The sequence below is a fragment of the Pseudopodoces humilis genome, chromosome 7 (genome assembly GCF_049639895.1).
Source record: "Pseudopodoces humilis isolate 2021_Gansu_Grassland_sample_001 chromosome 7, ASM4963989v1, whole genome shotgun sequence".
Taxonomy (NCBI): Eukaryota; Metazoa; Chordata; class Aves; order Passeriformes; family Paridae; genus Pseudopodoces; species Pseudopodoces humilis.
Genome location: NC_142206.1, coordinates 41,535,763 through 41,563,508, shown reverse-complemented (window position 1 = coordinate 41,563,508; position 27,746 = coordinate 41,535,763). Strand labels below are relative to the sequence as shown.

The following is a 27,746-nucleotide window of genomic DNA, read 5'->3' as shown; positions in this document are numbered from 1 at the left end:
TGTGGGCAGCCCTGCCTGAACTGAACTGCTATCAAGAAAAGGATATAATAAGGTCACTACTTTAGAAGAATTATGCTTAAAAGGTAGTAAAGCTCTGCCGAAGATGTAAAGCTCATAAGCCCTTTACTGTGCCCTGATGGGATATTGAAACACCAGCATACATGGCAGACAAAGTCAATGCGAAAGACACTGCTATTCAGCAGTCCACACCACAGAGACCAAGGTGCAGGGACTAAGCAGAAGCTGAGGTAGAATAACTTACAAAGAGGTCTGGATGAGGCCCTGGAGTTTGTATCCTTTGCAGCCAACTCTTGGAAAAAATGTACAGAGATCAGTAAAAGTCCCTCAAGAGACACAACTGCACAACAAATTAAATCCAAAACTGACTTTGCCAATAGGGTCACTGGCACCATGCATTAGGTCATCCCTAATGATCAGTCATACATACAATGAAGCCCTGAGCTCTCTGCACTGATGCAAAAAGTCCTATGCTAAATCAGCCACATCCTATCCTGTCTCCTTCTTGTCAATCTCTCCTCTGAATATCAACTTTTTCTTTCTTTTCCTGACCATATTTCCCCTACTTTTCACATGTCTGCTCTGATCTGTCTGTTCCTTCTACAGTTCATTTATTATCTGCCTTTCTCCTCTTCCTCCCATGCTTTTTTTCCTTACCCTCGGATCTTAGTGCAGGGCTGCCAAATCCCTGCTTCATTGGTGTAACCCAGCTGACTTGCTTTCCTTAAAGCAGTGTCTGCTCTCATGTAAATTACCCTCCAAACCCAGCCTGTGAAATGGGCTTGTTCACTAAACTCCATGAATAGTAAAGTAGGCACAGCTGGCCTATTCATAATCAACATAAAAAATAGATTAGCACTTTACAGATTAAACATTATTGTTTCAACAGTTAACATAAATCAACTACACTTACAGGCCTAGCATTGCTGCTGTCACTGCAGTGTGACAAGTACTGCAAAGGGAAGGGCTGGCAGTCCAGGGTGCAATGGGAAACAGCTTGAATGTAAGTTCTCCTCTGGCATCCCCAGTGTGTACTGCTAGAGGTTGTCACCAGGACAAAAGTAGGCTACGGAAACAAAACTAGGGGGGTAATTTTGATTAATTCACATGCATTTCCAAGCAATCTAGCAACCCATTATTCTAAAGCCAGAATACAACTGCCTTTCTTCCTTCCCTCAGGCTCAAAAATGCAGCTCAAAAATGAAGCAACAAAGCCAGCCTCTGGTAGGAACAGGGCACTCATAATAGGAAGGCTCTAAATACTAACTGGTACGTAGCTCTGTTTCCAACAGTTCAAAATATTTTGCCTTCTGTGGATGAAGATAATAGTTTGGGGGATTCAATCTACTGTAACCATCTCAAAAAGCACCTCATTACAACCCAGGATTCACCTCACCAAAGAAGGGCCAAGTAGAGATCCACTTCAGACATGTCCTATCGAGAGCAAAGCCAGGACAGAGTATCCCAGAGTGTTCAGGCTGCACTTCCTCCCTCATCAGGTACAAGATGCTAAGTCACTGGAGACACTCAGTCCAACACACTGTCATCAGTGTGCTGTGGTTGTGTAGTCATGAGAGAGATAAGGCCCACAGAACCAGTCTGCTCCATACCTTTCTATTCCTTCCTGCTCACTCACTGAGAACCACCCACTGTCTCAAATGTTTATCTTGGAGCAGTTGAACTGTAATTCCTGAGCTGGTTTTAATGACTGCAAGGGACTGGCAAAGGCCTTGGCTAGAACATCCCATTAAGAATGAGCCTCACACTTCTTTCAAATAAAAAACAAAACAGTAAAACAAAAAAAAAACAGAAGAGGAAGATTTTAGGTTATGGTTATGGTCCAAAGGACAAAAGATGGACTGAGAGAGGAGGCATTGGCTTATAGGTTTTCTTGGCAGCCAGGGCAAAGACATTAGCAGTTTACAAAGGGCAAGGCGGGAGAAGTTACATGGACAGACTTCTTTACTATAACCCCTCTTAACAAGCCCTGGTAATTTTAATTGCTCTGGCCTTTCTTGATAAATGGGAATAGCAGTTAATAGACCTGAACCAATCAGCTACATCCAATAAGGTGCTTGAGAAAGTTAGCTTTGTTCTTCACGCACAACTGATACCACCTCAGTTTCATGCATTATCCAAAATGAGCTAACTAATTTAAATTTTCTACTAATAATTTGAAATTTGAAGGATTGATGCTGAAGAGCCTTTTTCAAGAACTTGCTAATTTGAGACGCAGTAGTTATGTGAGCTTTGTAGGGGAGAAACTTGTAGGCTTGCTTCAGCTGAGCTCTCCTGGCACAAGCAATAGGTCATGTGAGTTTACTTCTTCAGTTGTCACAGACAGCTTCAAAGGTTTGGCTCTGAACTACACATCCTGTAAAACTAAATACTGCAAAGCTTACAGAAAATAAGTGGAAAATGTGCCTAATGTTCACAAAGGTAACATCAGAAAACTTCCTCAGGGTGGTCTGCCTATAAGGAACAAACACACTTTGCTCACTAATGGTGTAAAGAATTTTGAGACACCTTAGATCCCAATTTTTGCCTCAATCCTCAAAACATGTAAAAGCATGTTGAGTGTGTGGCTTCTTATAATGAGAATTTCCAATGCTCCTACCAGTTTTTTTCACAGGGAAGAAAACTTGCAAGCACAGTTTAAATGTTTTTTATGGCTCAGCATCCTTCCATAGAATCAAGAGCTGCCTGTCAAACAGATCCCAGAAGTGCCATAAAACAAAACTTATTAGATCACCGTACATCTCAAAAATTTGTAAAAATGCTATGTGACTATTCTGTGTGTTAGAAAAATACAAATATGTCAAGGTCAGGCCCTGTAACTCCTTATTTGATCTTACGTCATTTGTTTCATCTACAAATAACCTATTGCCAAAAGTTCCCTAACTCACTGCATAAAGTTTACATGTTTCTGATGGGTCAAGAGCCAAGTAACTATGCAGATGTAAAATTCTGAAAGAAATTATGATTAGGCAGCATCAAGCAGGAGATTAGAAGATCAGTGGGCAGGCAGGCAGATGACAGGATTCTTCACTCAGAGAAAAATCAGGCATAGTAAATCCAGTCTGTGTCAAGATCAGATCATCAAGAATATTTCAGAGAGTATCAGCAGTGGGCTTTGAAACAGAAGCCAGTCCCTCAACACAGCAGCTCAAGGTTTCTGCCCCTACACGGATCCTGCTGTGTCAGAAATGCCTGGCAATTGCTGAGCAAAGGAAATACACATTTGGAAAAAAAGTCTCCATATGCAAGAATCAGAACTATTAATCTCAGTTACAGACTGCAATTTCCAGTAATAGTTTGGAATTGGAAGAGTTACGCACATGCTGAGAAGTGTTTTCTGTCAATGGCCTGAGCATTGCTGTGCAGCACATCCGCCACCTCTACAGGATGTGGACACTGAATACAGTCTGACACAGCTGTTGTGTGTACTGTCAGCCAAGATGTGTTTGCTTCAGAGCAACACTTCAGGTGTAATCAAAACTCTGAGAAAACTGTACTGAACACAGCTTACCGTCTGCAGACACTGAGCCAACAAATTCCATGCAGGTATGTCATACACTAATCCCCAGGCACCTAAAGAATTTGTAAATTGAAGGCAAAAAACATCACTAAGCATCCAGTTCAGAACTATTCCTTACCAGGTCATTCCCCATTGCACCTTCTGATCTGAAGTTTTTCTTTTCCTTACAGAAGGCCCTCAAAACAGTCCTTCAAATGTCCAACCTTCTATACTGTAAATCTTACTAGTTTGAAAGAAGTCAAAGATTATCCTCTAATCTATACTCAAAACCTCCCGTCTCTTAGGTACTGTGGGGCCTAGAGTACCCAGGGAGAGGTTGCCATGAGTAGGACGCAGCCGAACTCTCCCAGGAGCTCTGAGTGGAGAGAAAACCCATGGAAAAAGGCAGTATGCTCTTCAAAAGCTCCCCTGGCAGTAAGGACACCAGGCTGTCCTTGGCATGACAGCAAGAGTCAGTAACAGTGGAGTTTGCATACAGAGTGAGCAGGGACACAAGAAACAAAGCAAGTTCACTACCTGAGGCACATAAAGCTCTGTTTGCTTTCCAAATCTGCCCTTGGAGCAGCAGTTCTGGACAGCTGCTGTCCCCACAAGGGCTCAGTGTAGAGGCAGCCACACTGGGATCTGCCAGTCACTGAGGCCAATTACCAAAGACAAGGCAGGGCAAGCACAGCAGAGGCTGCAGCAGCAGCGGGACCTGCACAGGCAGCCACTTGTGCCTTTCAGTTGAGTAATGCAGGACCATTTGTTCTGGGTGACATTAATGCTATTCGCCATCCATCTCAGACTCTTTAAATTACCTTTTTATGGCCAAAATCTTTTTCATAATTGATAAAAATCTCTTTTTTATATCCCAAGTTATTGAAAGAAATGTGAAGGTTTTTTATTTGCCATTACAGTTTTAATAAAAATGTGGTTTTTATTGACGTCTGCTTGGAAGCCCTGCAGGGTGTACTGAAAGAGACTCAGAGTGGTGAGAGAAGGGCCATATCTTCCCATCCCACTTTCCAGCACCTCACACTGTCAGAGTAATGGCCTGCCACAGCTCAGCTTCCATGTGGGTGGGTAATGGAGGGTAATGCAGAATAAGGAGATTTCCTTTGACCAACAACACCCATAGCAGGCAAAAGAGGCTCTTGCTGACCTAGATCTGGTTGCCCTGAGTCTGTTAGTGAGGTAATGCACAGTGATGCACTTCACAGACCACGCCAGCACAGCATTGCTGGAGATGGTGTTTTAGGACAGAACCAGGTTCATAAGCTACAGGAGACCTGGGTGTTCAGAAAAGCCATTTTGTGTCAGTCCACAGCCCCAGGCAACCACGGGAGGCACTGTGCACTGTGCCATACATCAGTGCTTTTGGGCAGAGCACTCAACCACAAGGCTGTGCAACACTGGAGGAGTGTCCTGGCATCCTGGATGGGTTAAACAACACTGCCCGCCTGGGAAAAGGCTTTCTGAAGCCGTAACAGAACCTGCAGCAACCATTATGACATGAAGACCTTGCGATCTAGCACAGTAAATGAATCTTCTCTAGAGCACCATATGGAGCCAGCTACAGAAAGTGGCTCATGCTACTTTGGGAATACCCTGGATGCTGTAGGACATGCAGTGTAATACCCAACAGCCTACTGAGGGCCTGGGTCCTCTCCCACAGGGCTGAGCATGGCTTGAATAATTCTGCAAATTAGAAAGAAGCATATGTCTTGCAAGAGCTTAAAATGCTCATCGACTATTCCAGAAGATAGGGAATCAAGTCCATCCTTCTCCCTGTCACCGTCACAGTAAAGGCTGCCATACTATACCAAGAATTTATACAGAAATAGGAGTAAGAAGCATTTTTTCTATTCCTGCTATTTCTCATACTCTCATAACAGTATAAGGACAGGGAAGTCTCTTGCACTGGGGATTAGCACCTTGCTGTGCTCTCATTCTCTCTTTCCCATCACAGTACACAGGGGTACACAATTTTTGTCCCTCCCTGTCAAATGGTCATGCAGCATCACTGCAGATCACTGCAGTGACCATACTGCCAGGTGTATATGGGTACATTTCAACAACAGATTAATAATATTTCATACACCCAATGCAAAAAACACTTTGGGAACTTTGGGAGTGCCCTAGTTCCAATCAGGACAGGGTTAATCTTTTGCAATAGCCAGGAGGGGTTGTGGCCAGGACCCTAAAGTTACCTGATCCCACCTCATGCCATTTGCAGTGGCAGGAGAAAGGGACTCTCCTCTTCCAAGGAGAAGGGGTTCCTCCAAGTCTAGTTAAATGGTGGACAGAACAGTTAGGTATTATTATCAGGGGCTTTTCACATAAATTGTTTATTTTGTTATTAATATTGTTGCTGTTATTGTTTGTTTTCTTATCTGATTGCTGTTTCCAGTAAATTGTTCTTATCTCAACCAGTGATCTTTGCCTTTTGTGCCCCCAGCTGGTTTTAGCTGGAGTACTAAATTAGAGAATACCACTCCTAAGCCAAGACAGGGAGCAAATTAAAGTGTTGCCTGGAAAGAGAATCAACCTTCCTAAATAACATTAGAGTGATAATATCATAGCAAACCTTTACTTGAAAACCTTCAGGTACACAATATAGCAAAAACCACATACGGTACAGTAATTCAACAATTTTTGTAAGGTTAGTTGATTAGTATACCTATTAAATATTGTCCAATTAGAAGAGCAGTTGGTTAGGTAATTTTTTCCTGGGTATTGCCCCATTGGAATTGGTCCCACTGGATAGAGAGGGGCTTCTCTATCCCACTTCTTGTGTCTCCTAATCCTGGTTGGAAAACAAGATGTCCTTATTGATGGTCCTCTTTTTAAGTAAGACTAAAAGTATTTCAGGAATGTGTTAGAAGGTTAGATTAGTGTTCTAAAATATAGGGGGAAAGGGTAGGAAAAGTACTAGGAGCTGCAGTCACGTATTAGCAATCCACAAGGCTACAAATCTATGAAAAATATATAAAAAGCTAAAAATCTTTAGGCATCATTTTCCCCTTTAGAGACTTGACAAAAATTCTATATTGTATAGTCTCTAACACTTACATTTGACAAAGGGCAGTATTCTTCTTAGCCACAGTTTTGCTGCAAAGACAATGAATTTTTAGAAAAGAAGTATCTGTTTCTTACTTGCACAGCACTGGGCTGTGCCAGGTACAATAGCAGGAATCCAAGGCTGAATCCTCCAAACATCACTGTGGAAATGCATCCTCCTTCACAAATCACAGCACAGGAGGTTCTTCTACCACATGTGCTTTGTTTATAAATCACAGTCAAAGCATTGACATATCCTGCCCTGCTCAATCAACAAGCTCCTTTACTGTATGGCTGTGGGAGGTTTCTTGCAAATGGCAAAACAGTGCTTCAACAACCTGTAAAAGCTGCAATTAACTGTGGATGAAAAGGATGGTCTCCTTGGAGGTGCTGGGTAATCAAGCAATTATAAACTCCTTCCCATTACCTGCATTTCCACAAAGCAGAGCTAGAATGACATTCCTCCAAATGACTGTCTTTCCATCTGTTTAAGCCCTTTATATGATTTGGCTTCAGCAGAGAAGTCTTGACCTCTGAGCTCTCCTCAGCCTTTTCTCCCATCTTAAATAAAGCAAGCATTGTAAGCAGAGCTTTAAATCACTGGTGTGTTCTCCCTCTGCAACTCTTTTGCCTCAGCCTTCCCTGAAGCACAGCAAACTCACCAGCAATGGCATATATACGTATGCAGATAGGGATACTTGCAGTCAGGATTTCTTGGGATCCCTCATCTGACAACATCTGAGGCTGCTCAGCTTCAACCATTTCTACTCCTCTGCAACAGTTTCAGCAACTGTTAGATGTGAAGGTAAGTCAAGAGACAAGGAGAGACATTCACTCCCATGGCTAGTCACATGCCTTACAGCAGCCTGTCACTCACCAAGCAATGACAGCCTGGACACACAGCACCTGGGCAGCCACACGACAAAAGCACCTCATCAACATGGGAAAGATCCTGCCTGGGACCACACTGCCCTCAGCTGGAGGTGTGCTAACTTTATCCTTGCCCTTATCCCCAACCAAACAATCTCACACCAGAGACAGGAGCAATGACTAGAGAAGCTGCCCAACAGGAACATGCAAGAAAGAAGCAGGAACTGGGATAGGGATGGGGAAGAAGGGAGTGTCTCCCACCAAGGAAAATTACCTCCAACATGAGTTAAGGCCTGAGTAGAGTATGGCACAAACATACATGAGTACGGCACAGACACAAAGATATCAAGGAGAATAAGAAGTCCCAGGGAAAAGGTCAATAAGTTGATTGAAAAATGCCGATGTGTAAGGATGGGCTGGAAGCTGATGAGCAATAGGATGTGAAAAGTGACATTTTGCTGTACACAGGAGAAGTAATACAGTGGCACTGAGTGGGTAGGCTATGGCCTACTTGGATGTGCAACACGAGGAGGTATTTTGGGACAAGAAAGAGTGTGTGTTGGCACAGAGAAGAGTACACAGTGAAGCAAGGAGATGCCACAGTGACACACAACTGTGACAGCACTGTGCAGTAGCAGAGAAGTGAGACCATATTAGGGAATGCACTGGACAGTAGTGGAGCCAGGCAATAGAAAGGCACAAAGGATATTTGGAAGACCAGGGTTGTATAAGCTGACAAGTCCTTCTGCAACCACTACATCCTATGACAAGGGGTGATGTGAAAGGTCCTTAATCAGAACAGAGTGGCATCATCTCCCCAGTATCCCTGTACCCCACAGCCACATGACAATCCTTTCCAACAAACCTACCAGGGGAAGGAAATGTCCCTAATTCCAGTGCTGTCAAAATTTCTTCCACCTTTTCTAGTTTCTAAACACAAAAATTTTGTGCTTTTAAGGTGCACCCACTCTGAAAGTTTTATTTTCCAGAGCTTCTCATCAGTCTTTCTTCCTAAAATGTGTGGTGTCCACATTTCACCAGAAGTTGCCTGGCTCTGCTCTGCATGCACTTCGTTGAGTTACAGCACTTAGCTGAACCAGCTGTCTCTCCCTGTGTCATTAATAGTTCTGCAGAGAAAGAACGTATTTGGCTTGCTTTCATTTTCCACGCTTGACACCTTTTCACTTTCAGAACTTTGTTCAAGCAAGGAAGATAAAAATAGAGGCAGGAGAGACTCTTTCATTCATATCTTAACACCCATTCTTATGAACAGAGCTTTTCCCAACTGCTCCAAGGAATACACCCAGAACAAGCCCAACCTGCAGGATCTCCACTGTCTCCCAAAAAGATTCTTGCTCTGTGATCCCAGTGGTGATAGTTTCCAGGAGTTATTGCAAAGATTTCTTTGTGCAGCCTCTCCCACTGCTACTGCCTCGTGTTACCCTGCAAATCCCACCATCCACCTCAACCTCTTGCATATAACACTCAAGAGAATGATCACCTCCCACTATCACTCATCCAAACCACTGTGGCTGAGATTAGAAAGCCAGCATTTGCACACTACTGATTATTTTTATCCCAACGATCCCTGATAGGTACACAAACTAGCCCTGGACTTAAAATAGGATTAGACAGGAAAACCCACTAGTCAGCATATATGATGCTTCTCTTTCTGTGTCAAACCTATGCCATTTGCCTTTACATCAGAGATACATGCTGCAGCTCCCAGTCCCCAGCCATGATGCTAGCCTAAAATGGGAGACCCCCATCAGCAGGGTATCAAGTAAGTTTGTGTGGGGGCAACAGAGTCATGTTGAACTGCCAGAAATCCACCTCACAAATTCTCTGTCTTTGCTCAAACATCCATCCCATTGGCATGGTCTCCATTTAAGCCAGTTTTCCCACAAAACATTTATCAAAGATCCAAGCCCATGATAACATTTGCAGGAGTAGGTCACATCAGAAGGCTGACTACTTCTAATTGACTGAAAATATAATGCTTCTGTACATGAAATTGGCTTTTCTGATCTTCCTGCCCTTTTGCAAGCTCTTGCCTAATTTGTTAGATTGTCACATTCCTCCCTGGGTATCACTGTATTTCCAGTTTCTCTTTCTCCCATTTGTTCTGCACTGATCCAGGCTGTATGTAATTACTTCTTGCCTACACTTAAGATTCATATAAAGAGCCCTGCTCTTGGTCCTGACAGGAGTTCTGGAAGTCCTACCACCAAATTCAAGAGCAGCAGGACTAGGCCTAGGCACCGTGAGAAGATTCCCCTATTGCCATTTTTTTCTTCTATTTGAATTCATCTGCAAGTTCCCAGGTGTGATGCTGGCACCAGGAATGAAAATTTCAGGATCCCTCTCTGCACTCTTCTCTGCCCTGATACTCCACCTTCCACTCTGCCACCTATATTTCAGCTAAAGTATATCATATTTAAAATATACTGAGGATCTGGCTACACTGAAATCAAATTTGTTCCTGAAGCAACCCTTTTAAACCCTCTAGGCTCCAGCAATGACAGCTTTGGTGCATTAGGTTCCTAAATCCTTTCTGGTTTTAAATATCTTGATTTGGTACCTTGTAAATATTAATACAGGCATTTACATCAGCTTTTAATACTACCCAGTTTTACAAGGTCCTTTATTTTTATATATGTAATTCTCTTCATTTATCTCTTTTATCATTGCTCTCTTTCTCTTGTTACCATTTCCTCTCCATCACTTTCTTCCCATTTCTACCTTTTTTACACTCCCTCCCTCTGTAACTTTAAAATTAAATATTGCCCAGCACTGCCCATGCGAAGGAAGTGAATGCTATGAGGTAAGGTTGCTGTGGAGACTGTATTCGAGCTGCTTCACTGGGATCAATGAGGCACACAGCGTTCATCTAGCTCCCAAGAAGCACAAAGAAACCAGGGATTATCAGTGGCAGCTGCACACACACTTGAGAGAAAAGGTCCCACCTCCAAGCACCTACTTCAGCCTTTAAGAGACACCAAATAAAGTGTGCCAGAGGTGGCTAGTGTGGTAATTTAACATGGATTAACTTTGGGGTGGCTTTCCACAGCTCCTGTGGGAGATTGTCACATGGGAGCCCATGGAGACAGAGGCCTGCAGGGAGCGGTCAGCCTGCTCTGCTCCATCTATCACTGAGCTATGAAACAGTTGGTACCAGCCATGCTACAAGGATAGAATCCTAACAGAGGGAGCGTGTTGCAGACTGGGGGCTGACATTAACCCTGCCATTAAACTGTAGGGAAATATTAATGGTCATTCTTGGCTAGACAATATGTATACCCTTAAACTACACATAGGCAGACTCGCCCTATTCAAATATGCCCATAATACACCCTCTAGGTGCAAATACTTCCCTTACCTCATGTTTCCCCCACACCTCCTTACCACATAGTCAAACAGGCCAGAACAACCAAAATAACCCCAAAAACCTTTATATATGAGAAACAACAGATGTACACACTGCTTCCCTTATTCAACCTTCTGTCTTCCTCCCCCTCACACAACTTTCCCTAGCATCACCTTTGCATACTGTTGCCTCCTGCCTCCCTCCTTACCATTGCAGCCATGATCCTTGAAATGCTTCTCCTCAACCTGGGCTAGAGTGTGAGGGGATATCTTGTAAAGAGCAAGATGCAAAGTAGCAGAACACCCTCAGTAATTTACTGTGGTTACTTCCCTTATATCTAAATGAACACAGTCACCTACCTACTGATCTCAGTGCTGTGGGCTGCTGAGGGTTAATGATGGCACTGACTCCTGAGCTACTGCGTTACCTGACTGCAGCACCAAAAGTGATTTATGCTATTATTTTCTTTGGGGGTTAATTAGGGGCTCGAGAAAGTAAAGGGCTGTCAGTGCTAGCTGGAATTGGTCTAGTGCAGCCAGGGGAGAGCAGTCATCCCTCACAGAGCTCTGCCAATATATCTTTGTCCTAAACATCAATACCTCCAGCTCCCACTCCTCAGTGTGGCAGACAGCCCTCCATCCTGACCTCCAACAACCCTGTTCATCTTGGCATACAGAGTACGCTGCTCTGCTGAGTCCTGCCATTTCCATTTGGCACCTTTCAAACCCTTCCTCCTCTGTTATCTTCTCCTCACCAAAGCCTGCCAATAATGCCCATTGATGGACAGGGAAAACTCGCATGGCCTTCACTCAGAAGCAAGGACAAGGTACCTCCCCTCGGTATCTCATATAACTGAGAAACAGCAGTTTTCCTTCCTCTAGCTGCTGTCTTCCTTCCTCTGGCTGTCCGGGGCTTGCTGAGGCCTGAGAAGCCAACACATGTTATGGCTGCCCCTACCTCTTTTCCCAGATCCTCACGGATAACTTGCTCAATCTCCTGCCTGGTGCTCTGCGGGGCCTGGCTATGCAGCACCTTGAGGGTGCGGGTGTACTCCTCAGGCAGGAGGTAGTCCAGTGCTCCCAGGTGCTGCCCCACCTTGATGAAGGTGCCTCGGTTGGAGCAGCACAACTCCCGGAGGCGCTCAGCAGAGCGCAGGTGCACCTGCAAAGAGACCAGAACATCTGTCAAGCCCTTTTGCTGTCTGTTACATGCATATGTCCACATATGTATCTTTTTTGTCCAATATTTAAGCAGACCAAGGATTTCCATTCTTGATTGTAGGCATCATCATCTAATGTGTCAGTCCACTATTAGGACTCTGGCTGGATTTAAAGGATCTGAACCAGACCAGGACAAGATACTCCCAAATATAAAGGGCTTCAACACTTGCTTGCATAGGCAACACGATCAGTAACAGCACATTTTGTCTGGCCATAGGGCAGCATTGGTTTGGCACTGCAATTCTGCACTATGATGCACAGTTTGGAAACTCCTTGACAAAAGAAAAAAATCATCACCACAACTCTTATGTTAGACTCTTAGTGTGAGTGCAGTGAATTAAAATGAGAAGAAAACCACAGATACCATCCCAGAAACTCCCAGGAGTTCAGAAGAAGAGTCTGTTAAAAATCAAAATTACAGATCTCTGCTTGGCAGTGAGGAGGACAGTATGTGCGCAGTCCTTCATCTTTCTCACCTCACTTTGAAACACACAAGGGGAAATTACATCCCTCCAGTCCAGTCAGGTCTTGGGTCTTAATGCTTACATTGCCAACAAAGTCTGCAGTGACAGTTGTTTGAGCAACTAAGTGTTGTAAGACTTGCCAGCTGCGCTCACAGTGGCCAAAATGCAACTTCCAAATGACAAAACCCATTGCCAACCACTTGCCTGGTCTGTATTTCAGCTCTTATGGTTCCTTTTGCTCCTCAAGAACACACCAGCCACCACATCCTTCAGTGACAATGATTTATTCTCCCTTTATTACTGTCACTAGAAAAGCCTCCTACCAAGGACACAGCTATATTGAATAATATTTAATGAGCTTCATATAAGTTTATCCTGATACATTAATAAAACCTAAGCAGATCAATAACAAAAAATAACTGTATACCCATGTCCTGTTAATGCCTGACACCAATCTGCATGAAGTCTCCTCATTCCTCCGGCTTCTGTGTCAGAAGTCATTGAAGGTCAAACCCTGTGTCTGCAGCCCTCAACTGCACAAGATCCTGTGCAGTTGTGATGGACTCCACCAAACACCTTGAAGTATGTGACAAAAAGGAACAATACCACAAACATTCATGAACACCATATATACCCAGCCATTCAGTAGCTATATTTGCTCTCTGTGCAAAGCAGTGCCATGTCACATCATGGGACAGGCTGAGTGTCTCGCATTTGGCAATGTGTCGGGGACAGACTGAGTGCTGGATGCAAGTGCATGAAACACACGCCTAGGGGAGTGTGAGGAGAAAGACTAATGTGCAAGTCTCACCCTCAGTGTGAGACTTCAGAGTTTGATGCACACATGCTCACACACACGTATACGCACATTTTCCTACATGGGCAAATACAGGCAAGTGTAACTCATGCTAGGTGAGTGAGCTTCGCCCAGCATTGCCAGCTCAAAAACACTCACACATGTAGGCTGCAAATAAAACCCATGAGTATGCCTCAAGTCTCACACATCATTCTCCTGCATTTTACACAACAGCTTTGAAGCTCCTGCTGTAACAAGCCTCTGCCCTAGCTCTTTCCCTGCTCTCCTTCCCTGTGTGCAGCAAGGACAAAAGCAGGGAAAACGGGAACAAGGAAAGGAAACTGTAACAGAAGAGAGCAAGAAGACCAGGGTGGGAGTAATGGGATGAAAGAGAAAGGGAGAGAGGGAGCCAGTGCAGCTGGGTTGCTTGTCACAGCACAGGGAGTGCAGCCCATCACAGCGAAACAGTGTTTTTGCAGCTCTAATAGTCACCCTCTACCCACTGCCTCCAGCTGTGGAGGAAAACCCCTGCCAGCAGTGAAGGAGAGTGGTGGCCAGCCACATACCTCCAAGTATTGCACAGCCATAGCCAAAAGCATTGACAGGAAACAGGGGCAATGCACTTACAGATATGTTCCAAGAAACCCAGCACTGAGCTCCCAGCATTGAGCTCAGGCCAGCACAGGGACCTGCAATCTCCCACACACAGCAGCAGCTCATCAAATGACTCCAGGTTGCAGCATGACTCAGGGCAGAGCAGCAGCAACCCGGGGCTGTAGTGCAGTGCTGGGTGCCAGGCCAAGCAGCCAGCTCAGGGTAGAGGTGCTGGCTCCAGCACATTACCCACACTGCATGGATTCCCAAGGGAGATGGGAAAAACAGGCTGGAAAACTCATGCAACTAAACTAAAAATGCAACTGGTTGTAGACATGCCTCCATACAAGGGTGTATCTTCACATCTGGGTTAGCGCTGAGAAGGAGGTGGCAATAGCCCCTTTTTCCTCTAGAACAAGGTGAGAGGAAATTTTTGCCCTCACAAATTTATCCAAGCTGTTGAGAAGCTGGTTGGCCTCATGGATGCAGCAGTCCTGGACAAGAGGATCCTTACAGAGGGCCCCAGGAACAAAACAGAATAAAATGCCCTTCAAAGCATCCTCCGCAGTGCTCTCACAACTGGCTTGGCTTAAACACCTAAGAGACAGATGCCCTGGCTGGCTGGCTGGCTGGACCAGGGAAATCCAGCTCCTGCACTTCTGGAGAGATGAGATGACCAAGCAACTTATCCCAGAAAAATTACATCTCTATTCCTACATCTTACAAAACTCCAGTCTGCATTAGAGGCAGAAGTACATAAGAGGCAGAAGTAGGACTGTGAATGCAGCTTCCAAGGACTCTTTTCTTATCAACCAGATAAGGTTTTTTAGAGGAAGTTTCCTAATGATCTCTGTTATTTTCTTGGATCTCCCCAAGACAGGTCACTCCAGATGCAGCACTTGTTTCTCTGACAGACTACATTCCCCTAATCACAGACAGAGCGTCACATTCCTACTATGATGTTCAATAGCGGTGGCCCACATTTCTGTTCCTCCTTGAAGAAAATGCAAGGTGAATGGAAACCCCCAGAATGGCTCAGAACTTTTCTGCAAGATACTGCTCTATGTTGCCCAAGCAAAACTTCGAAGACTGCTTTTATCAGAGGAAAGAGCTGGAAACAACACCTAGTTTTACACAGATGTATTCACAGACCCCTAGGAGCACACTACAAAGAAAGGAAGCATTTCACGTACCAAGGAATATCAAGAATAAGCTTCCATCAGAAAGCCCTTCAGATCACAAATGCTGTCTGTGCACACAGCTCTTTCCTCAGTCCACATGGGCATCCCTTTCTGTCTCAAAACCCTTCTCCAAATTTCAGCAGGACAAATTCTACATTGGCCCAAATGGCTATCCGACTCCTCTGCTTTACCTAAACCTCAGTTAGACTGGGATTAACACTGATTATTAAAACCGTGAAAGTAACAACTCTTAGGTGTGGAGAAGAGGCATCTCTGGGATGAAGCACATGTTCAGCAAGCAGAGCTGCAAAGGTATGTATTTTAATTTATCTTTGATGTACAATCAGACCTGGCTTCTCAAGTTGCTTTTTTTTTTTTTTTTGGTTGCTTTAGGAGGAGCCTTTACTCACACAGATTACTGGCACAGAACCGCTCATCAGAATATCACACGTGCAGATGTCTTAAACTGGCAGGTGCTGATCTGGTCTTAACAATAAAGGAATTAATTTAGAAGAAAACAAATACTCAAACTAAAATCTACCAGTGAGAACTTCAGTATTTGATATCTGGTGACAGACCTGGTGGCAAAAGTGCTCAGAAAGGCCACTGAACACAGTAAAGTAAGTGGTGGAAGCAACTCCTCATATGAAATCCCTCAGTAAAGATATCCCAGCTCTGCAGGGCATACTCTTAGCTGGCAAAAGGTGAAATGAGGATTAGGAATGCAGAGAGAACAGCCTGTCCATCACTGCTTGCAATGGAGAGACACTCTCCAAGACAGTATTTCAAGAAAGGTGTCTCCAGAAAACACCTGGGAAACTTCAATCACATAAAAATTAGAGATGAATTCAAAAAGTAGCTGAGATGCTAATAACCATAATAAAAGGAAATCTCATATTAAAACTGTTAACTTGCAGAGGACTGAAAGGGAATAAATGTTGCCCTGATTTTAAGAAAAATCTAGACTAATCTGGGAAACTATAGTCCTGCAAACTTTAATTCTGTATCAACTAAATTAGCTGAGACAATAATTACAGAGAGTACTAAAAATCATCTAGCTAAATGTGATATGACTGATAAAAAGCCAACAGGGATTTTGAGGGGAAAAAAATAATTTTTCACCAGTCTACCAAAATACTGTGAGCTTGCTAATACAATAGAGAATAGAAAAGAGGTATTAGAAAAGAGGTATTTACTAGGACTTTCAAGTGGCTTTCAATAAATATCCTCACAAAGAATGAAAGGAAAACTCAGTAATTATTGGAGATACAAGAACATCACTTCCTCATCCCATTCCCAGCTCAGAGACCCAGCACTACAGATAGCAGCAATGGAAGACACTCCAATTAGGACAAGGCAGCAACATTTAGTGCTGTTTTCACGACAGTTTCATTTCAACCTGCTCTGAGCATTTTTAGACCAGATGATCCTGCAGAAGCCTTGTCCATCTTAGGACCTGCATTCATTGTTACTTCCAGGGAGGATGAACTAGCACTGAAAACAGAGAAACATGATGAAAAGGGGAAGAGGTCCAGGTAGTGCACAGATGGAGCTCTCTACTATAAAAGGATTGACCTGCATTACTGTTAAAAGCAAACAGCAAAGTGTCCCATTATACCTGTTCTTACACCAAAGTTTAACTTTCTTGCTAGTGATCTGGCAAAGAAGAGAATAGTGCAGCGACAAAAATTCCACGAGACATAAGAGATATTATTCACCACTGTGGAAAAGTAAACTCTGCCAAAGACAGGCGAAAAATCAATATACTGGGAGATCTTACACTCAGCATAGACGGCTACAAGGTCACACATATTGGGAGGTGCAGTCTGTCCTCCCCGCACACACTGCTGGGCTCTCAATTAACTGGAACCATCCAACACTTGGATCACATTCTTGTGGACAGCTCAGCCTGCTCAATGCATATAGTGAGTCAGAAAAATTTAAAAACCTGTTTCACTGTGATAAAAAAGCTTAAAATATTAAAACTATCAAAAGATTATTGTATAAATTGAATTCACAACCCAACCCTGGATTCTAGACATCCTATCACAAAAAAAGATAAATAAAAAAGGACAAGGGAAAACATGACCACGTCATATAAAAGAGTCTATTTAAAAAGAGATTTGACATGTTAAGAGACTGTTGATGCATACGAGAGAAAAGTTGTATGTGATCATGAAAATAAAAAGTTCCCATTCCTATTTCCAACTCATATAAACCCAGAAAACAACAACCGTTTTTAAGTTGTTTTTTTTTACATCCCATTTTGCACATTTCAGCATTAACCAGTGGCACTCACTGTCAGAGGATAGAAAAGCCAAGAGCTTAATGGAATTCAGAAAGGCTTTAGATATTTATGATAAAACAACCATACCTGATTTTATATGGAGCTTTTCATCTCTAGAAGTGCTTTTACAAAGCCCTTTACAAAACTCAGGATTGCTATTCTCCGTTTTACAGACTCATAAGAACATTACAGGTAATAAAATGTCTAAAGGGCTTTAAACACTATTGCTCAAGGCATCAAGACAAAAATTACCCTACTGTCTGGCCACAATGAGAGAATACAAACAGGGTGCATTATTAAAACCTTTAGAGAACCTATTTGGTGTATCCAGCTCCCAAATTCTGGTTAAATCTTCTGCTGAGGTCAACCTGTCCAAGGGTCTTCCCTTCCAAGGGTATTCACAAAATTACCTGCCATTCAAAGGACTTGTGACATTGGTGATGAACTCTTACTTTCCTTCCACAGAACAGAACTGCTGCTTATGGTCTTTCATATTAAGCCTTTGGGATGCTGGGAAGAAACCTGTAGCACAGAGTGGGGTGGAAGCATCCCAAGCAAATACGTTGTCAGCCATCCTAGACAAGAACACTCTTGCAGAAATGCCTGCAGTAAGAGACTGAACTGGAAGAGCCAGGCTGTCCTCTGGACTCCCTTCAGAGGCAAAAGAGGATGTCATCACCTCTGTGGTGGGTATCCCCAAAACAGAGTTGGGTCAGGAGAAAAGACATGTCAGAGAATATAGGAAAGAACCTTTTCTCTTCCACCCCAGATAATGACAGGGCCATAAGCACAGGACTAGTAAAACTGTAGAAATGGCTTTAGACGACCCAGGACGGCACAAACCAGAGAAAAATGAAAAGATGTCCACCTCAATTTAACACAGTGAGAAACTGAAATCAGTGGCCTTGCCAAAAGATCTGTAAGGATCCTTAGGGAGGATACAGCTACTGATGATGTGAATAGGGTACTTGGGTGCTTTAAAAACAGCAATACAAAACGTAGAACCCATTTCAGTGACAGTGTAGTTCTGTCTAAGGGGCTGTTATCTCCTCTTTCAATTAATCTGAATAAGCATACAGTAAATATAAACTGCTACAGCCGTCACTAACACTACCAAACTGGTAATCAAAACTGACTGGCAGCAAGGATGCTGCAGGAAGACACACAACTCTAAACAATGTTATTGCCTGCTTTTTGTATTATCTTTCCTATTACCTTTTACAAAAGCTCATTCCTAGGCACACTAGATATTTGCCATTCCAATGCCTCCTTATACCAATACTAACTGATCATACTGCCGATGATGATAACTGATCCATGCCTTTGGAATTGGAATAAGCCCTGGTGCAATGTACCTCACTACCTAATAATTCACTATTTGTGTGAGTTATGTATAACTTAATAACATCCTTCAGAAATTCTGGCACAACAGTTGGTTGCCAGTGGGACAGAAACAAAGTGAGAAAGAGAGCTTTATAGTTTGGAAAGGATTAAGGATGGAGAGGATCCCCTTGAATAAAGTGACAACTTCTTAGCTTCTCAGTTTCATAAACACAGAAACAAGGAGTGACACAACTAGCGGGATGGTCAGTAAACTCAGTACTAATGGAATACAGACAGTAGGCCTACAGACAGCTGAAATCTGGTGTTGGCGCTGTGGCTTTGTTTCAGTAGTCCTACAGGTAGCTGAAATTAAAGCAAATACATTTTATAATTCAAGCAAAACTTCCCTGGAGATCACAACAGACTCTTCCAAACCTAGGCAAACACATTTTAAACTGAACAGATATGCAAGCTCACACCCCCCAAACATCAGGACTCCGAATTTCCACAAACAAGTGCACACAAGTGTTGACATCCCACCCGTGCCACACATACTCCCAAGTCTTACTGCTAAAAGCCCTATTCACAACTTTGTTTATATAGATGATTGAAGGCTGGCCTAGCAACAAACCACTAGTGTGAGATGCCACTTGGTTCAGAAAACATTTTTACACTAGGCTGAGATCCACCCCTTTGGCCAGTCACTTGCAAGCTGCTCTGCAGAGCAGGAAGCAGTGTTTCTCAACTGCAGAGCAGAGCACCAGTAGTGACCTTGCTGAACCCTGCCCTTGCTGGCTGGTGCATGCACAACCAGCACCAATTGCCTGCTTGTGTTCCATCTTCATTTTACTCCAAGCTCGGTCATTTGTGGTCTGATTATCTCTCATTACTGACGACCTTGCTGTAATGAGTTTTAATCTGCCTCGTATTAATTAGAAACATTTTCATTAGCCAGCTCAATTTTAGGTAAATAGCTAATAGAAGCAACTGAGCTGCAATTAGTTATCTGTGGGGCAGTTCAGGATAAAAATCAGAAGAGAGCAGCTGTTTCCCCTCTAGACACCTCTGTGATATAATTCACTGTTCTGTGTAAGTCTCCTGAACCAGGAAAACAAGAAGCACAGGGAAGGGCTGGTCAGAGACAAAGGGAAAATAACATGCTAAAGTAACTGGGCTGTAGAACTTCTGTGCCTATGGCAGGAATCTCAGAGTCAAGATGAGTTCCCTACACGCACAGACTTTACCTCCAGTGAGATTCTGCTCTTGAGGCTGTTTTACCCTGTGAAGGTCCTTCACACAGGCTCTTCTGTGGGGCACATACATTACCATTAATGGTTACTTACACATGAGGATAAGATAAAATCAGATCAGATTTGCCCAAGACAGAAGGATCAGACCCATGTCTACACAAAAATACAGTACTTGCAAAGACAGCAAGTTCATAAAAGTGCATTCAGTGCCTTGTTGTCCTGATAGCTAATATACAAATAGATCTGTCCTGTGCTTCATTGCAGAGAACCCAAGGAGGATAGAAAGTAATTCAACAGCATGTCTGCAGAAGGAACGGAGACATTCACAGAAGCCACAATGAAATGAGGCACATGTCTTGATCCATTGATCACAAAGCCTGCAGCTCCACAGAGGCAGGTGAAATGATAATAAATTTGACACAGCACCACTCAAAATCTGGCTAACAAAATTAACTCCCTTCAGCTTGGATCAAACCACGTAGGATGCCAGTGAAAACAAGCTGAGTGCTGTAAAGACACCATCTAATTTAGCATTGTGTTTAGCTGTGTGGGAGGCTCTCACACCTTCCCATCAGTCCTATGAAGTCTTGTTTCATTTGCTGTTTTTAGTTACTGTATGCAATAGTATCAGCGAAGATATGTATTACACTCAGAAGTATTTCCTAAACAGGAGCTGCTGTCATACCCTGCAGAAATCACATACTATTGACAGAATACTAAGAGATGATGCTGTGCAGTAAAAATGACCTGAAGGGAGAATACTCCCCAGACAGCTATTTCCAGTTAACACCGTGAAAAGGCAGTAGCATGGGAAGTGAGGGCTGGTCTTGGGCCATAGGGACAGTGGGGGGAAGAGCTCAAACAAGGAAGGCCACAGAAGCAATTAGCTGTCACTGAAGCTCACATGGATTTGGCTACACTTTCAAAGCTAAGTGAAGAATCCTAGCAGCAAGAAGGAAGATGGAGATCTGACAGCCTCTTCCCTGAGTTCCTACACTCCATCCTGCAATAAAATAGAACTGGAAAAGCCATGAACTCCACAGGAAGCTGCAAGATGCAGAAGACAGACTGAAAGGCACACTGAAATGTAAGTTTTATGAGGATGGATGGCCCAAGCACCATCGAGAAAGCTCAACTACGTCTCATCTAGCTCAGCTGAGGGTCCAGACAGTAGCTTCACAGTCTGCTCGCCTACTGTGGGTGTGCAGAAAAGTAGGAAGCACAGAGGCAGCTGCTGCAGCTGGAGGGAAGAAATCGTCACATCCACTTTGTCAATGCTAAAGAATCTGGGCTGGCATTTTTCTCTTCCCAACAGTCAAATCCCACCCTACCAGCTGCACGTCACAGCTGACCTCCAGTCAGGATCTGTCTGAGTCAATGTCAAGTGATTAAATTGTGCAACAGCAGCTTCTCCCCCTTGTACATATGTAACTTCTCTCCTGGCAGGTCACTCCAACAGCCAGAGGAGCAGAGCAAGCCGGCTCCCTCTCTTACAGCCATGCAGACACACACCAGCATTCACCTTGGTGACAGACCCCAGAAAAACGAGTTTTTATTGCCGTGTCTCTAAAGAGAATACAGCCCCTTACCAAACTGACAGAGGCAGATTCCTTCACCCTTCTTTAATCTGAGAAGCTCTGACCTTTAAAGTACAGACCTCTTCCCACAGGAACTGGATGCCTGAGGAGGAAAGAGACAGTAACACATGAAATACCTACAAGTGATTAAATTGGATTGACGAGGAAGTCAAGAAAGATAACAACCATGGGATTATGCTGTCAATTCCAAAAAACTGCAGTGACTGTCATAACACCACATCCAACAGAGAAAGTGGCTGCGGTGCCAGTAAGTCATCACCAATGGCAAAGTGCAGTTCTGTGTTCATAAAAGTGCCCATGTTAAAAAAGAAAATAACCACAAGGAATGTATCTTTGTTACTCAGCAGGTCTGTTCCCTTCTGGGTATCCATCAGAGTTGCTGACTACAGTGAAAAAAAAAAAAAAGTATCAATAACTCCAGCTTTTTCATCTAGTTGACACCACACAGCTCCACACCAAGGAAGGCAGCTGGTGTCTATTAGCATCCCATCAATGTCACCAGTATGGGAGACTGAGCTGGTGTCACTTATGATTCATACACAATAGATTCGTTAAACTGCAATTAGGAAGTCCAATACTTTCTTGCAGCCACTCCTTTGCAGCCACTGCTTTCTCTCTGAAAACAATAGGTTTCTGCAGGTGTCAGTGGAAGGAGAATTTGGACAAAACTGACTTATGCGCGTGCCAGTGAAGATAGCATTTGGTCTGCTGAATCCTTATGGCTGCTAGGAACACAAGGAAGAGAGAGAACCTATATTGACTATGAGAGTGCCACTTCAAAATAGCATGAGATAGCAATTTAATGAAGTAAAACATGAATATCTGACATGGCACTAAACTGAGATGAACAAAAGGAGAGCCCAGGTGAGGCCACATGTTACCCAGAGTAGATTACTTTTGCTCCCACAGAAAGCAGAAGGAAGCAGCATCAGAGACAACTGCCTTTGTTGCAGCTAGTATCAAAACAAACAATATTGTGCATTCCTTCCCTGCACTTGGCTGTGGCTCACCAAGGTTGTGAAGGGAATAAAACTGAGATCATCTTTATATAAAACTACATATTCAACATTTCTCCATCAACAGGCTAGTCAAAGACAGCCAATGTCTAACCTTGGCTAGAAGGCATAAATAGTAAACTCAAGACAAAAGGTGTTGTTGCAAAACCTAATAGAACAATAATACTGATAGAGATCCTCCAAAAATACAGATCTTGGTGGCCAAGTGCAATCACTGTGATTGTTCCCAAAGACAATATTTGCATGGCAAAAAAAAAAAGATGTTAAAGAATTTGCACAACACAAGATGGACATGAAGCAAAGAAATTAAAGCACATGCTAGTAATCCAAAGCTAATACTATCTATGACTCCTAGACTCAAATATTTAATATTAAAGCATTTATATACTCCACACAGAGATCCCATGAAGAATGAAGTTACACTGAAACTGGGAGTTGAAGTCAGCAGGCAGGAGAAGATGGAAAATGACATAAACACAGTCTTGATTCAGTCTTGGGAAATAATAGAGCTTCCCTATTCTCTCATTAAGGAGACCATGGCATGAATGGGGGCTGTGCATTGATTACCTCTGAAGATTTTCTCCTTTCCTGGACAGAGTGCTGCTAGGACAAACACCTAGCTGGAGATGGTAAGAGGGGACTCAATCCCAGCTACATGGATCCTTTGATCTGTAGTTGCCTGACAACTTGAGGGAAACATCGAGGCAAAGCTGAGAACATGAACAGACCTCATCCAGGAGCTTCTTTAACGCTATATTATTTCTATTTTGAAGTCTATAATTGGCTCCCTCTTAATGGTTTTCTCATCAGCCCCTGGCATTCACTAGCACCCCACAGTAGCCACTCAGCCACAAGATACACACCTAACTGCCTCTTTGAAAGCACAATTACCAAGTCTAAATGGATTGCTGTCCAAACTATGCATACATTGTGTCAACAGTGAGAAATATAGGCATTTCAAAGTCCTCCTCCTCTGAGAATTGACAGAATGGTTCAGTCATGGGGAAGCAAGGTGCCTCAATTCCCTCTACTACAGGAAAGCAGACATGTTTGGGCCACATCATAACAGCTCCCAGATAGCATACCATAAGAATAATTTGGAGCAGGTATTCTGCAACTTCCAGGGGGACACAAGCAGACTGAACACTTGGAACTCAACCAGCACATTAGTTTGGCCTCCCTGACACAGAAAACCCTCAGTGGCAATAAAGCAGTCCAGATAATAAAAGATAATAAAAGACTGTGTCCTGTTCTAAAATCCATAAAATCCACAAGTCCAGCATTCTTCATTTCAAGCCTTCATGATGCTGCTCAACCATGACCCAGATAGAAGACACTGGTCCAATACCAGCCATGAAGACCTCTCCTCCATATGGCAATGGCTCCACCCTAGATCATTTTGGCACATAATGTTGGGAAACTGAAAGCTCAGTAAAAGGAAGCTTGGAAACCCATTCTATATGCTAGTTCAAGTTTTTCAAATCTCCCATCTCTAAGAAAAAATCTGTTGGCTTACAGAGAAGCATGTGTTTCTAGCGCTTATACGGGAGCTGTTAAATTTTACTACTCAATTGCCTGAAAGTAAAAAAAAGAAATCCCCTCTGTTGGCCTATTAATCTGTCATAACGAGATTCTTCATAATTAGTTTGTCCCTAACAGTTGCTTTGTAATGGTAGTGAGAGAATATTTCAGGAATGGCAATTACCTCTGGTGTCAAAATGATGAGGAAAACAAATGTTCAACCATCAACAAAATGCAGTGCCTTTTCCACTCCCACCTGATGGTGGGTGACAGCACTGCACATCAGAATTACAGTGCGGGTAATTACTAGGCATGTTGTTATTGAGAATTCATTTCCCCTCTTGAGAAGAAATTTGTTGAGCAATGCAGGTGAAAGGTGAGGCAACTGTCACTGGGATGGGTGTCCTGTGGGTAAATGGTCTCACCAATACATTGCTTCTTTAATTTACTACACATATGTACAACAATTATAAACAGTGAACACTATTTAAAGGAACTTTCCTATATTAGCTACATACACATCCCATCATTTCCAAGATTTTGCAAAAGGACAGAGCTTGACCTCTTTATTGTTGCTTTATATAAATTTAGTATACTTCAAATAAAATACACATGTCTGCATTAGTTGCTTCACTCCATCCATACCAACAGGAAATATAGTGGGTTTCTAGGCTATTTGTAAACAGAAGAGTTCCTCAGGCAGTGAGCTCATTGGATTTCAGCATATTGTGGAACCTGACATCTGGCTGTCTCTGGAGTGAGATTTACAGGAATGAGACTAAGGCACACACACTGTGGAGCTCATCTTCTCAGATGAGGACCATGTTCTGCTGAAGCTGGGAATCCTACTCCAGAGAGGAACTGGGAAGGGAAACCTGCTTGTTTGACTGCCATTGACACAAGTGTGCAAAGCAACAGCCTGGGAGAGCTGTCCTGCCTGTGTTCAGCAGTATGTCCTCCCAGCACTTGAGTCCCAGTTCTCAGAAAATCAGGACTGTGGCAAATCTTTCCCACATGAGTTACCAAGGAATGCAAGGCCAGGCAGGGTAAACCTATATCAAATCTGCCAGTAGGGCAGAGGCCAGAGAGGTGGCAGCTAGGGCTGGGGCATCAGTGGGCAGAGGTAAGGGCAGGCAGAGGTAAGGGCAGAGCTGGAGCAGGCAGGAAACCGAATCAGGCCTGGTACAGGATGGCACTGGAAGTGAACAGAAAGCTCAGCTGTGTAGGGCCAGTGTAAGAAGCTGCATGCATTCAGATGGGGATACACCAGAAGAGATGCATGCACGAAGCTGCTTCTACATGCATTTTGCTCAGTACTTAACCACATTACCAAACACTTGCTACCCTAAAATCAAAACATAGGTTTAAAAGAATCAAACATCACCCTCACTTCTGGTACAGATTCAGTCCGCTTTGGGAAGAGTGGAAGTCAAGGAAAGTTGCAGAGGATACAACCCTGCCAGTCAGGGCAGGAGGAGCTGGTACTGCTCTTGGGAGCCCCCCACATGCATCAGATTGCAGTCACCTCTTGTCTTCAAGCACACAGTCCTGAACAAGCACCAGCTCAGAGTGAAGAAGGTGCAGTTCCAGCTAACAGCCTTGCTGTTTCTCAATCCCCATCACTCAGGAGCCATCATTCTAATTTAACATTCTCCAGTCAAGGATCACCATTCTGTATGTTGGCACAGAATAACTCACAATTCAGAATGACACAGCAAAACTTCAGTTTACTGCAAGAAATAGAGGCAGGGATGTTGTCCTGGAGAGGAAGAGAGACAGAACAGGTGATACCAGGGCATTGCAGAGATGAAACAGCTCCTGCTGAGCTCTGGAAATGCCCGGCTGTGCTGCCTGACTGTGAATGCAAAGGAAAGGGCCAGAGGGAGGAAAGCTTATCTTCCTCCCTACTTCTCTTCACACAACAGTCCTATGATAAACAAAGCCTGCTGCCCTTCAGCAGTTCTGTAAAAAACAACTTGTGTTCAGAAAAGCCCTACAATAACAAACAGGCTGCACAGCTACAGAGTTCACAGGCAACTCAAAATGAGTACATTTTCAAACAAAGACTGCACAGGCAGTAAAGACATTTTAAGAGATGGGTTTTTTTTTTGAAAAGCAATTCTGCTAGTGACCTTTTCAGTGAAATTACCTCTAAATTCAGCAAAACTAGCAACATAGTAAATGGATTCAGGCTTGGCAGAAAGCATTTCATAAAATATTGGGCAGGTTCATATATGTGCAAGCTCACATGCAAATTCTTTGTTAAAGTGGATCTCGGAACAGAGTGGAGGCTTTATAAAGATGACCCCTGTTTATCTGCTGGCTGTGACCCTCTTCCATGTCACATCGGCTCAGTACACTGACAAAAACAAGTTGTTACTGGTGTCAGACCTGCCAAAATGATGCTACTGCAGAGGAAGGAGCAGCAAGCTGCTCTGAATGGTGCACCATCAGCAGAACTTGCAACCACTGACACAGAACTTTCAAACCGAAAAAGATACAAGTAAACAACCCAACAAAAATAAAGACACCCCAAGCCAGTCCTACAGGACTAAAAGTAAGTTTTACTAGTGTAGCAGTGAATGTGATTACCATCTTGGATTAACTCTTCCAAATAAACCTTTGAACCTTTGACTCTGTTCAGAAAATGGCTACTTTACTATAAGGACTCCTCCCTGAACAAACTGACACGTGTCTACCTGCCCTGATGTACAAAAATTCACATTTCTAGGCAGAGCACCTGAACACTAGTAAATAAAGCAAGGGGTAGCTTTAAAACCTGACACTGAATGATACTTTTTGGTTTATTCCTAGAACTAAATCATCAACTACTCTAGTTCAAGAGAAACAGCTTCCCTTTTTCCTAGTCCACAGGGCTTCCCCAGGCCTGACAGAGTCCTGCCTGGCATTGGAACACCAGATGGAAGAATACAGCAGTTCCTTTCAGAAACACCTTTCCCTCAAGTACGCAAACAGCGTAGCCCCCACTATGTCAAAAGGATTTGCCTGGAACCCACTAAGATGCCCCCCACATTGCGAACAAGTCTAGAGGAGGGTTTGCAAGACACCACCCACCACAATTCCCTCACCACTGACTTTAACTGGCTAAATGAAGACACTTCCTTGACAGGTAAGGTACTTGTGAGCTGCCCTCCAGCACACTCTTTTATCAGATCCACTTCGGGGAGAATGTGATAAGGTCACTGCTTTAGCAGAACAAATCTACAATATTTAGTCCTGCTCTGAAATTCCAACCTGGACTGATACATGAAATAGCCTCTGCATGCCTCTGCTATTCTCTTCACCCCTGGTTTTACATCTAATTTGTACTCCTAATTTGGAGTATTTCAAGATAGTTTCACTGCAAGCTAACTACAAGAACTTTAGAAAAGAGAACAGAATCCACAATATGGGTCTTGCTGAGGACTCAAAGGGCAAACAAAACATTTCAGAAGTCCACTTTGACATTGCAAGTATATGTCTCTATCCCAAAATGAAACTTTTAGGTATCTATTTTTCCTAGCCTCAGATAAGATTATTTTTCCTCTCAAGCTAGCTGTCTTCCTGTTCTTAGAATGGATTAAGTACTGGCTATCTGTCAGCTCTACTGATTTTAGAGGTCGCCTCCAACAACCATATGGGCCATTCCTTTAAAAGTTGG

The 27,746-nt window shown here is 43.4% G+C and overlaps 1 protein-coding gene across 1 annotated transcript in view; it reads right to left on the bottom strand.

Annotated features, from left to right (window-relative positions):
* Positions 1–27,746, bottom strand: part of ADCK1 (aarF domain containing kinase 1) — a 73,906-nt gene that overhangs the window by 32,981 nt on the left and 13,179 nt on the right. Inside the window, exon 4 of the mRNA XM_014249711.2 lies at positions 11,793–11,996. Coding sequence (XP_014105186.1) covers positions 11,793–11,996 — 204 coding nt within the window. The remainder of the gene's footprint in view (positions 1–11,792; positions 11,997–27,746) is intronic.